The sequence below is a fragment of the Melanerpes formicivorus genome, unplaced genomic scaffold, assembly GCF_026170545.1.
Source record: "Melanerpes formicivorus ecotype bairdi unplaced genomic scaffold, bMelFor1.0.p_v2 SCAF_33, whole genome shotgun sequence".
Taxonomy (NCBI): Eukaryota; Metazoa; Chordata; class Aves; order Piciformes; family Picidae; genus Melanerpes; species Melanerpes formicivorus.
In genome coordinates this window covers 2,158,281-2,170,548 of record NW_027142385.1, presented here as the reverse complement: position 1 = coordinate 2,170,548, position 12,268 = coordinate 2,158,281, and the positions used below count along the sequence as shown (strand labels likewise).

Below are 12,268 nucleotides of genomic sequence, written 5' to 3'. Positions count from 1 at the left end.
CAAGACAATCACAGTGCTGACATCAGGAAGCCATGCAGACTAAGCTGCTGCTCTTTAAGGGCTTTTGCCTTGTGTACCACAGCCAAGCTTTAAGCCTCCATTTGCTGTTAAAATGGACATATGGACCACAAGATGCTTCAGCCCAGTTTTGAGCTGTGCTCCTCAATGTTTATAGCCAGAGAGAAGCTTTAATTCCATTTGGAATAGAGGACATCTCTTTGACAAAATGCAGACTGAACCAGCAAAACTGCATGGAGCAGAAACTCAGCAGTGTTATAACAGATGGGGAGAGTGGAATTTCCATTACAGCCACAGCAGCTATTGATATCCAATAATCACCTCCTGCTTCCTCCTTTCAGCCCTGGCCTATGGCTGAATTTAACTTTGCTTACAATAATTTCTGGAGAATTGTTTCTGTTGATTCTAGTGAACATCTCTTATTGTTTCTGTCTACATCGTCTGGAGTGAGATAGCACTGAAAAACTTGGGATAAAATGAGTCCAAGTGCTTTTTCTTTCACGTGTCTCTAGGAAGGGTCAGGCCAAGTTAACATTTGTAGAGGAACTGGTTAGCTTTTTTTTTCCATCTCCTTCATTATATAAATATTCAGTCTCAAGAGGGAATGAACTGATTGCCGCTGTCTCCTGTTATCATCCAGCCCTCTGGTCACTAAACACACTGAGTTTTCATTTCAGCAGCAGCTCAGGAAACTCATCCAGGACTTAACATCTCTTTAATTACCAAGAAATCTCATGTTACTGGGCAGAGACTTGATGGACTTACTGGGGATGAAGAGAAATATCTATTAAATTGTAAGAGATTATGAATAAAAGTCTTTGGAGACCTTCCTTTAATCAGCCCACTCCTGCCAATTGGCTGAGCTGCTCTGAAGGAGCCCAAGCTGGTGGAGGAGTCACAGGCACGTCCAGGCATTATTTTGAGCCGTGCCACAATAGCAAAGTGAAGCAGCAAGCGAGCACAGATCCAGCCAACCATGTTGCTGCCAAGCCTTCAGATAAATATGTCTTTAACATTTCTCTTCTATTTTAAAAAGCCAGCCACGCAGAAAGGGAGCCTCCGACTAAAGCTGCAAAATCTGGGGGAAGGAGGACGAAACGGATGATGGCAGCTGGGTTTTTAACTGACTGATGTGCTTGATTTGTTTAAGTCAACATCACCAGGCATATTATCATTTCTTTTCTTATTTGTCATTCTGCATTTGCAGCTAGGCAGGGGAGGGGCTGGGGAGGCAGATGTGTAGCAGAAGAGGGCTGCAGCTTGTCGTTCTTTTCACGGGGCTTGGAAATGCTCTAATTTCCTAATTGTCGCCGTACAGAACGACAGACGCTCATCAAGCACGCCAGTGCCGCTGAAAGGATGGAAAGGTTCTATTAAGAGCAAGCCTCTCTCTCTCTTTAATACACATAATAGTAAGCCCACTTTAGAGATTCAAAAGCAATGTGGGGAGAAAAAAAAAAGTAATAAAATAAATAGGACTGCTGTTGATATTCCACTGGGAAAGGAAGAGGTGGCCCTCCCAAAAGAAAGAAAGAGTGGGGATTTTGGCAAGTAGGCTGATTCTGTGACCTTGTTCAATAGCTAAGAAGGAAATGGGAATAAATCTATATATATATTTGCTCTGCATTGCTTTTACTTAAAGAAAAAGAAACACTTCCTTTTTTCAGGCAAGTTTGTTGGTCTGAAAAAGAAAGCACTGCTCGGCTGTTAAAGCTTCAGCGCTCAATGAGTACCTGGAGTTGCATTTGAAAGCTCTGAATGTGAAACATAAATAACATCCAGAAGAAAGGAGGAGGGGGGAAAGGGAGGGTGATGTGGGGGGGCAGTGGTTAATATATATTCTGGGCTCCAGCCAAATTGTCATTACTTAGGAATACATCTCACAGCTGCTGAGAATAAAAATAGCATTTTTAACTTCACTGTTCCATACAGAAAACACAAAAGTACCTCTACAGCAGCTAGTGCTGGTTGCAAAGTGCAAGGGGTTTGCAGAAGAAAACTTGTTAAATCCCTATTTTATTTCATTCTTTTTTTCTTGCAAGTAAAGAGAAGAATCTCTCCTGCTTCAGGTTTTTGGCTGGAGGAGGGTGTTAATGTTTTGGAGATGCTTTTTTTGTTTGGTTTTGGGTTGTTGGGGTGTTTTTTTTCATTTGGTATGGTTTGGTTATTCAATCAGCTCAGACACCATCTACAACAAAGCTGCATCTTTATCTCTGGGGACATCAATCAGTCTCTCCCCCTCCCCAAAGCTGATTAATTGTGAAAGGAGGAAAGAAAATTATTCATCACTGTTCTGTCTAATCTGACCTCTGCTTCTGTTCTGACAGCCCAAACTGTCCTGCAAACCATTTTTTAATTGTCACAAGTGATGGGTTTTAACTGGTGCAACAGCTCTGTGTGATTACCTGCCTCCCAGTTCCTGGCATTGCCAAGGGACTGCATGTCTCCAGTGAGCAAGAGCAAAGCAACACTGCAGAATAACCCTTCCTCACTGCTTTGCCTGGATGGAATTCTTGTCTCATATTAGTTTGGAATCATAGAAAAATAAGGTTGGAAAGGACCTCAAAGATCATCAAGTCCAACTTGTCACCAAACACCTCATGACTACTAAACCATGGCACCAAGTGCCACATCCAATCCCTTTTTGAACACCTCCAGGGACGGTGACTCCATCACCTCCCTGAGCAGCACAGAGGTAACAACTCTCTCTATGGAGAACTTTCTCCTCACTTCTAGCCTAAAGTTCCCCTGGCACAGCTTGAGACTGTGTCGTCTTGTTCTGGTGTTGCTTGTCTTGGAGAAGAGACCAACCCCCACCTGGCTATAACCTCCCTTCAGGTAGTTGTAGACAGCAATAAGGTCTCCCCAAATGTAAGATATTAAAGATAAGTGTAAAATTGCTTGACAGTGTCCTTTGAAGCCATAGTTTTCCTTTCCTTTAAATTTCACACCCCCTAGTACTTTATGCAGCAAACAGGCAAAGCAACTTTTGTGATGAACATAAGAGGGAGGAAGATAAACTGATGACTCCTTAATGAGAGAGGAAACAATGAAAATGAAAACCAATGGCTGCCCTGCTACTGGCTTTCAGCTTTTCAAGAGCGGCTCTTTTCAGCTTCCTTCTGCCCTGACATCTCTTGGTTATGTTCCCATGAGCCTGAACCATCACAGGGGTGCACTTTCAGAAGTTGTCTCCTGTCAGCTGAAGGGCTGTAACTGCTCCTGCCTTTGTTCTTATCCTGTCCCAGTTGCAAGGCAAAATGTGGTAATTTATACCACTTTCCTTCTCTCTCACTCTATCACGCTTCCCATTGTCATGTTTGTAGCTGATGCCCAGCTCTGCCCTGGATTCTGCATTTTCATTTAATTACATCCTTTATTACTGCCATCAGCAGATGGTGGGTCGCCTTCTATTTTTTTTTGTCCTACTTGTGTCTTTGCTGAATGCTAAGTTATACACACACACACACACAAAAATAATCCTCAGTTCTCTTTCTCCTGTTTTGCTCCCATCCTTCCTCTGCAAAGTTTATCTGGGGAACAGGAAAATTGCTACTTTTGATTGTAAGATATCAGATAAGACTCTCTTCTCCTTTGCTCTGGCTGTCAGTATAACAGAAGGACATAAGGGTAGCTCTTTAATTTTTCCCCTCTAAGAGCACACCTAAGACAGATAGGATACAGTCATCTGACTAATTTTTATCATGTGCCTTGCTGCGTACATGGCACTGTTTGTCCCATCAACTCAAAGACATTACCAACACACATTGAGTCCTGTGTCCAGTTGTGTGCCCCTCGTTTAAGAAGGACATTAACACACTTGAACAGAGAAGGGCAATGAGGCTGGGGAGAGGCCTCGAGCACAAAGCCTGTGAGGAGAGGCTGAGGGAGCTGAGGTTGCTTAGCCTGGAGAAGAGGAGGCTCAGGGGAGACCTTATTGCTGTCTACAACTACCTGAAGGGAGGTTGTAGCCAGAAGGGGGTTGGTCTCTTCTCCCAAGCAACCAGCACCAGAACAAGAGGACACAGTCTCAAGCTGCACCAGGGGAGGTTTAGTCTCAAGGTGAGAAGAAAGTTCTTCCCAGAGAGAGTTGTTAGCCATTGGAATGTGCTGCCCAGGGAGGTAGTGGAGTCACCATCCCTGGCGGTGTTCAAAAGAGGATTGGATGTGGCACTTGGTGCCATGGTTTAGTCATGAGGTTTGTGGACAGGTTGGACTTGATGATCTTTGAGGTCTCTTCCAACCTTGGTGATTCTGTGACATGTAAAATCTGTGGAAAGCGCCAAGACAGCACTGCACATACAGCCTGGAAATCCTGTGTGTGAGCAAGTGCAGGAGGACATCTGGAGAGTCACATTCACTAGCACAGAGCTGAAACTGAGATGTGTGGAGGGTAGCTGCTCAGTGTGTGTTTGGCTGTGATTCGCATAAGCAGCTGTCCAAGGCTGTTGGCAGCTGCACGGAAGTGGTGGCATTGTGTGCACACAGGCCACTTCTGACAGTGCTGAGCACCTCATCAAACCCACCTCAGAAACCACCTTTAGTCCTAGGAGCAACCAGCTGGAAGCCCAGTCCCACAAAAAGGGTGGTAAATGTGATCATGGAGAGAGCTGTGAACCTTAGGGAAAAACTGTCCTCACCTCATGGACAGTTGTAGGGATGCTGAGAGGGTACCTGATGGAGCTGGACATCTACCATCTATGTGCCACCAGCCTGCTGCCTCAGCTCTTCATTTTCTCTGTGCTGCTGAGCTTTGTATTGTCTTGGTAGAAATTACAGTGAGTGGGAGTTAGGGAGGAAGCTTAGGGCTGCAGGAGATGTTGCCTTCAAAGCAGCCTCTGATTTTCATTGTCACCAAGCCCAGCCATGGGAAGAAGCAGCATGCAGGAACCTTATGCTTCCTTTCAGCAATCCTCCCAACCTATCAAACCCAGGCAGCCAGTGGAGGGTTGCTTTGGCTTTAGTTCATTCTCCACTTGCTCTCATACCTGGATTACTCAGCTTCATACTTGGATTAGTGGTTAGAAGCAAAGAAACTTTCAGGAGGTGCATGGAGGACTCAATGTGGTTTTAGAGAACTTCAAGGACACTGAAACTTGAAATCTGAGTGCCTTACTAAATTCAAGTGTGTTTGGCTGGCTTTCTAAAGAAGAACTGCAAGGCTTCAAATGGAGTAAAAAGTATTTGTGTTGCTGAAAAAAAGTGAGCAAAAATTCATCTATGAGCAGATAGCAGACTCAGCCTGCAGGAGATGTTTTGAGAGTGCCATTGTTGTCAGCAACATGTTTTGCAGTGACACTGTGCTGTCCTCTCCTCTCCAAAGCAGAGCTGTCCTAGAAACCAGAAGGAGCCACAAGCACTTTTCCTAGGGACCAGGAGTGCCACTATCTCCAAGTACAGCAGATATTCCTAGAGGTTACTCCCTCGCTCCCAAGCTCCCAAACCAATCTTCCCCTAGGAGAGCTCTTGTTAGCTGTGAACAGGGGAAAGGGACACTGCCAGCCCTGTCCCACAGGAGCAATGTGGAAACTGTCCCTTCACACACCCAAGGCTTAAGAATTTTCCTGCTAATGCACTTCCTTCTCCCTCACTGTCTCATTTTTCTCCTTTCACTCAGTTTTTTCTTGCTTCTTTTCATTCCTGTCTGTTGTCTGCCTTTTTTGTAGCTGCTGTCTAGTTTTCCCCATTCTCCATCCCTATTCCTCCTTCCCCACTGTGCTTCTCACCCATTTTTCCTTTTACCTGCACATTTCCCCCTTCTTTCTTCCCTTTTCTGCTTCTGCTTCTTGATTATTTCTTTCCTTCCAGTGCTTTCCTGTGTTTTATACTCTCATCGCTCTGCTCACTCCCTCCCCCTAATCATCTTGCTGTTCTTTGCTGCTCTATCATTTAATGCCTTCTTTGATACAGCCTACAGCTTAATGATTATTCGGAGGTCAGGCGATGCAGGTGCCACAAATTTCACTAATCCAGCTGTGAGAGCCTCTGTCCATAATCACTCCTCCCATTCTACAGGGACTGAATCCTAATTTGTCATTAGCCAGTCCTCTCACTGCAGCTCTACCAAGAACTTTTTGCCCAGAGGAGACAATGAAGTATTCATTAGCTGAGGGGAAGGCAGAAGGGAGGGAGTAGGAGGCTGAAGGAGGCTGAAAGCTGCTGAGAAAGGAGTCGCTGTGCTGAGATTTCCCGGGGAGGGGGGAGGGAGGGTGGCAGCAAGGCAACACTGTGAGTGGATCATACAGAAAGCAAGCGTGGGTTATGGTGTCCTTCATTGGGAGACATTCCAGGGCTGCAGGAGGTGGAGGTGAAGGTGTTGATATGGCAATTATGGGAGTGGTGGGGCCTGGGAATGGGCAAGTGTGGCTGCTTGGGGAGGGGAGAGGCTGTAAGAGGAGCTTAATGAACAACAGAACTTTTTAAAGAAGCAGTTTGAGCAGCTTTGTCTCTACTCATGCTGCCTTCCACCCTCTCTGCTGCTGTTATTGAGCTCTGCACTGTAAGTTACTGATCACAGAATAACAGAATGCACTGGGTTGGAAAGGAGCTCTAGAGGTCATCTAGTCCATCCGCCTGCAGTAAGCAGGGACATCCCCAACTACATCAGGTTGCCCAAAGCCTTATCAAACCTGACCTTGAATGTCTCCAGGGATGGGACTTCCACCTCCTCCTTCAGCAATCTGTTCCAGTAGTCCACCCCTCTCGTACCATTACAGATCTAGTTTTGGAGAGGGGTGGAATTGATGATAGGGAGAGGAGTTCTCTCCTGCTAGCATACAAATTATGTTGATCTGCAATGCCTGACAGAACCTCAGTCTCTGGGCATAGTTTTTTCAGCTCCATTCCTATAGCTTAATTTTGTCACTATGGCCCTTGGGATGGGATCCTTGGCAGGACACTTTGCCAGTCTCAGCTCCTAGAGCAGTGTCAAGAGAAAGACTTTAGATGACCAGTTCTAACTTCCAGCTACTTCTTAGAAGTCTTCTGCTGTACATCAAAGGAGTATACAGCAGATGAAAGTTCAGTCTAGATAGAGGCTGGAATATTTCCCAGATGCCACAGCAGGGCATCAACATTCTGAGAGCTCTGCCTCAGGTATATCCCTGGAAACATTATAGCTCCAGAGAGTGTGAGGCTTTACAATTCTAATGATTTCTTCTTCCCACTTGCAGGACAATACAGGAATGGCTTACCCGGGTTCAGTCCCTGCTCTACTGCAATGAGAACGGGTTCTGGGGGACCTTTCTGGAAAGCCAGCGGAGCTGCGTTTGCCACGGTGGCACCAGCCTGTGCCAGCGTCCCATCCCCTGCATCATTGGAGGCAACAACAGCTGTGCCATGTGCAGCCTTGCCAACATCTCTCTCTGTGGCTCATGCAACAAGGGCTATAAGCTTTACCGGGGTCGCTGCGAGCCTCAGAATGTAGACTCGGAGCGGAGCGAGCAGTTCATCAGCTTCGAAACGGACTTGGACTTCCAAGACCTAGAGCTGAAGTACCTGCTGCAGAAGATGGACTCTCGCCTGTACGTTCACACCACCTTCATCAGCAACGAGATCCGCCTGGACACCTTCTTCGACCCCAGGTGGCGCAAACGCATGTCCCTCACCTTGAAGAGCAACAAGAACCGGATGGACTTCATCCACATGGTGATCGGGATCTCCATGCGGATCTGCCAGATGCGCAACAGCAGCCTGGACCCTATGTTCTTTGTCTACGTCAACCCGTTCAGCGGGAGTCACTCCGAGGGCTGGAACATGCCCTTCGGGGAGTACGGCTACCCCCGCTGGGAGAAAATCCGCCTCCAGAACAGCCAGTGCTACAACTGGACCCTGCTGCTGGGCAACCGGTGGAAAACCTTTTTTGAGACCGTCCACATCTACCTACGCAGCCGGACTCGGCTGCCCTCCCTACTGCGTAACGAGACTGGCCAAGGGCCCGTGGACCTTTCTGACCCCAGCAAGCGTCAGTTCTACATCAAGATCTCGGACGTGCAGGTGTACGGCTACAGCCTGCGGTTCAACGCCGACCTCCTGCGCAGCGCCGTGCAGCAGGTCAACCAGTCGTACACGCAAGGCGGGCAGTTCTACTCCTCCTCCTCCGTCATGCTCTTGCTGCTGGATATTCGGGACCGAATCAATAGACTGGCGCCTCCCGTAGCCCCGGGGAAGCCCCAGCTGGATCTGTTCTCTTGTATGCTCAAGCACCGCCTGAAACTCACCAACAGCGAGATCATCCGCGTGAATCACGCCCTAGACCTGTACAACACCGAGATCCTCAAACAGTCAGACCAGATGACAGCCAAACTCTGTTAGCCTGGACTTTACGAGCGGACAATGTTGGTGATTGATCTTTTTGCTGTAAAAACAAAACAAAACAAAATTACAAAAAAAAAAAAAAAACAAAACCCAAAATTCAAATAAATGAGAAACAAAACAAAACAAAACAAAAAAAAAAGGGAAAAAAAAAGAAGAAAAAAAAAAAGAGAAAAAAAAGAAGTAAAAAGAAAGAAAGAAAAAGTGTGTGGGGGGGAAGTACAGAGAAAGGGGGCAAAAGCTAAGATTTGTAAAGTGTAATTAATATACAAAAGAGTAAACAAAGAGGAAGTTCTTCATTTGTTGAAAACTAAACCCGTTCTAGCAGCTGTATAAAACTGTCAGGCATGTTTGTTATTTCTATAATCCCTCATACAAGGGTAACACCTTGCTCTCTCTTGACCTCGGGGGGTGTTGCTTGCTGGTCCTCAGGGGCAGCAGAGGAAATAAAGGGAGGAACAGAGAGAGGGGCAAACGTCTGTGATGAACTGTGAAGTTTTCTGCTATGCAGGTGCCAAGACAAAGAGACACACACACACACACACACACAAAAAAACCCAACAAAGACAAAAATAATCCAAGCAAAGAAAGAAACCAGAGTTCTATGTAAATGTAACAGAGCTGCCATTCTTCCTATAGTGGGAGTACATGGTTAAAGATAAAAGATATTTCTTCTGTTGAGATTTATGCCAGCTTTATGTTGAGTTATTTTTGCAGCCCGTGCTGAGCTTTGCTGGAGGACAGAAGGTGGTGGAAGTCCTCTGGGAGGAAAATGAATGCCTCATTGGTGAGAAGACACCTGAAGAGGTGGAGGGTGGGTGCAGGTCTCAGGTGTCTTCTCCTTGGGATTTCCATCTTGGAAGACTTATTGCAGAGTTAAAGTCTCAGCCCTTGCTGAAGATTGGAACATGTCAGGTCCCTTCAGCTACTTTGCTGAACTGGAGTTCATGCCTTGCACCAGATTGTTGTTGCCTTCAGTCATGTCAGAGCTTAACCTCTTGAGGATCAGCACCCATAAATCTTCTGTCAGTCACCTTTGTGATACTTGCAGCAAAGGCCCTAAACCAGAGAGCGCCAAATTCATGTGCCACTTTGATAAACCTACACTTAAATCAAACCTGAGTTTGGCTTTTTGCCTCAGGTCCTGGGGTTTCTGATACCACTGGGAAACCTTCATCACCACAAAAAAAAACCCAAAGCACAATGCAAGAGGAAAAAACCCATTTCCAAGGAAACCTGGGCACAGCGAAGGGTACATGTGTCACGTTTATTCTTTGGGGGAGGAAAACAAAGCCCTTTTATTTTCTTAGGTTACCATGGCTGTGAATGATATCCTTGTTTCACTTGCACTTTCTTTGTCCACAAAAAGAAAAAGGGGAAGAAAAAAAAAAAGAGGGAAAAAAAAAAGAGGGAAAAAAAGAAAATGACAGAAAACAGAGGAGAAAATTGTATTAAGATATCTGCAACAACAGCAAAAGGGAGTGATGGGAGGGAAGAGCACGGTAACCAAATCTGGATTTGCAAGGATAAAGTCACATTATAAAGGTAGAGTGCTCAAAAAGAAAAAGAAATGAAACAACTAAAAGGTGGGGGAAATTTTGTGGAGTGTGCATTCACGTGTGGTTGGATTTTAAAATCATACCTATTGAGTGGGGTGGATGAATAGGAGAATCAGCTGAGCTCAGTGTGAAGGTGGGAGGTGAGTAGCGGGTGTTTCTCTTAATCTCCCTGCCTCGTGGTTAATGTTGATTGTGAGAAGTGCTAGTAAGAGACTAGAACCTCTGGCCTCCTGCAAGGGAGAAATAAATCTCTGACACTGCTGACTTCTGTGGCTGGAGGAGTATCCTGGGGAAAACACAGGCCTGAGCAGGAGGGCGGGAGATTGGACGTGGCACTTGGTGCCATGGTCTAGTCATGGGGTCGGTGTTGATAGGTTGGACTCGATGATCCTCGAGGTCCTTTCCAACCTAAGTGATACTGTGATACTGTGATACTGTGACAGTCCTGATCCAGAGTCCAAGATTCAGATCTGGCTAGAGATTTAAACCTCTTGATTCAGTTGAGTTGGAAATGGTCTTGTGCAAATCAGGGGAGGCTCAGGGGAGACCTTCTTGCTGTCTACAACTACCTGAAGGGAGGTTGTAGCCAGGTGGGGGTTGGTCTCTCTCCCAGGCAACCAGCACCGGAACAAGAGGACACAGTCTCAAGCTGTGCCAGGGGAAGTTAAGGCTCAAGGTGAGGAGAAAGTTCTTCCCAGAGGGAGTTGTTAGACATTGGGATGTGCTGCCCAAGGAGGTGGTGGAGTCCCCATCCCTGGAGGTGTTCAAGAGGGGACTGGACATGACACTTGGTGCCATGGTTTAGTCTTGGGGTCTGTGGTGACAAGGTGGGACTTGATGATCTTTGAGGTCTCTTCCAACCTTTGTGATTCTGTGAAATCTTTACATTCTTATTGGAAGATGCTGGCTCAGAGTCTGAGAATAACATCAGCTCTTCAAGAAAGAGGAAAATGCATTGTGATGTTATTCACGTGACACCTGGGAATTAGACAATCAAGTTTGGCTTCAGGTTGAGTTTAATTTGTGTGTCTTTGGTTGATGTTCATCCAAATTGAGTAGGAATTAGATACCTTGAGGAAAATATACATGCACTGAACTCTCCTGCTGCACTAGTAATTGAAGGCATAAGTGGAACTACCTGGATAGTTAGTAAGAAAAGAAAGAGGATTCCTAGTCACAAAAGCAGACAAAAGTCTCCATCTGCCTATCAAAATGTGGGGATGCGTGCATCTGAAGAGGAGCTGGATGAATTAAACAACAAAGATGCTTCTAGGGACATCCATAGCTCTCTCTCAGTAGTGGCTGTGCTTTCCATGACTTGCATCAAGTTCTCTTTCTATCCCTACTGGTCAGTCCATGTAAGAGGTTGCAAGGTTGCCTACTTTCCCCAGGGTGTTCATTTGTTTGGTTTCCATCTGATTGGTCTTTGCTTTGTGTAGTAGAGGTTCATGCTCATAGATGCCACAATTCAAAGAGATTTCTTGATAGTTGTGACATTCCTGCATCAGCTTACTGAGAAAATTCCCCATCAATAGTATGCATGGAAGGGAGGTTTAAGCAAATAATAGGGAGTGTTCATGGGAAATGAATGTCAAATCTGTAATTATGAGTGGAAATAATGCTCCTGACAGTTACATCCATCCAAGCAGGGAATAGAAATGTACTGTTTAATTTACATGTATGACCCAAAGAGCTGACACTGAGAAGAACTATAGTTATTGCTCTGAAAGTACTGAACGCTGCTTACAAGCAACCCATAGCCTGAGATGCAGCCTGCATTCAATGATGGGATTTGTTCATGGCTGGGAATAGTGAACATGCTGCCACACAGTGAAATTAATTTGATCAGTTGCCTTTCTGTGAGATAAGGATCCAGCACTAGTGACTGGAAGCCAAAGAAGTTACAATTAAATCTCAGATCTTGTGGGTCAGATCTTGTGGGTAACTGACAACACGTCAGCTCAATCTTGCCCCATATTTGTGGGATTGTTAGGGATGAAATCAATTGCTCTCATGCATCATGTGTTTTAGGAAGAGACTGGATGGGGTGCTTGTTGCCAGGGTTTAGTTGATTAGATAGTGTTGGATGATAGGTTGGACTCAATGATCTCAAAAGTTTCTTCCAACCTGGTCTGGTCTCGTCTGGTCTATTCTATTCTATTCTATTCTATTCTATTCTATTCTATTCTATTCTATTCTATTCTATTCTATTCTATTCTATTCCATTCCATTCCATTCCATTCCATTCCATTCCATTCCATTCCACTCCACTCCATTCCATTCCACTCCACTCCACTCCACTCCACTCCATTCCATTCCATTCCATTCCATTCCATTCCATTCCATTCCATTCCATTCCATTCCATTCCACTCCATTC

General features: G+C 45.5%; 1 protein-coding gene across 2 annotated transcripts in view; it reads left to right on the top strand.

Moving 5' to 3' along the window:
* Window positions 1-8,875, top strand: part of BRINP1 (BMP/retinoic acid inducible neural specific 1) — a 110,113-nt gene extending 101,238 nt beyond the window's left edge. For both annotated transcript variants that reach the window (XM_068155639.1, XM_068155640.1), the window contains one exon: window positions 7,191-8,875. In XM_068155639.1, the coding sequence (XP_068011740.1) occupies window positions 7,191-8,331 (1,141 nt within the window). In that variant the 3' untranslated portion in view covers window positions 8,332-8,875. The remainder of the gene's footprint in view (window positions 1-7,190) is intronic.
* The last annotated feature ends 3,393 nt before the right edge of the window (window positions 8,876-12,268 follow it).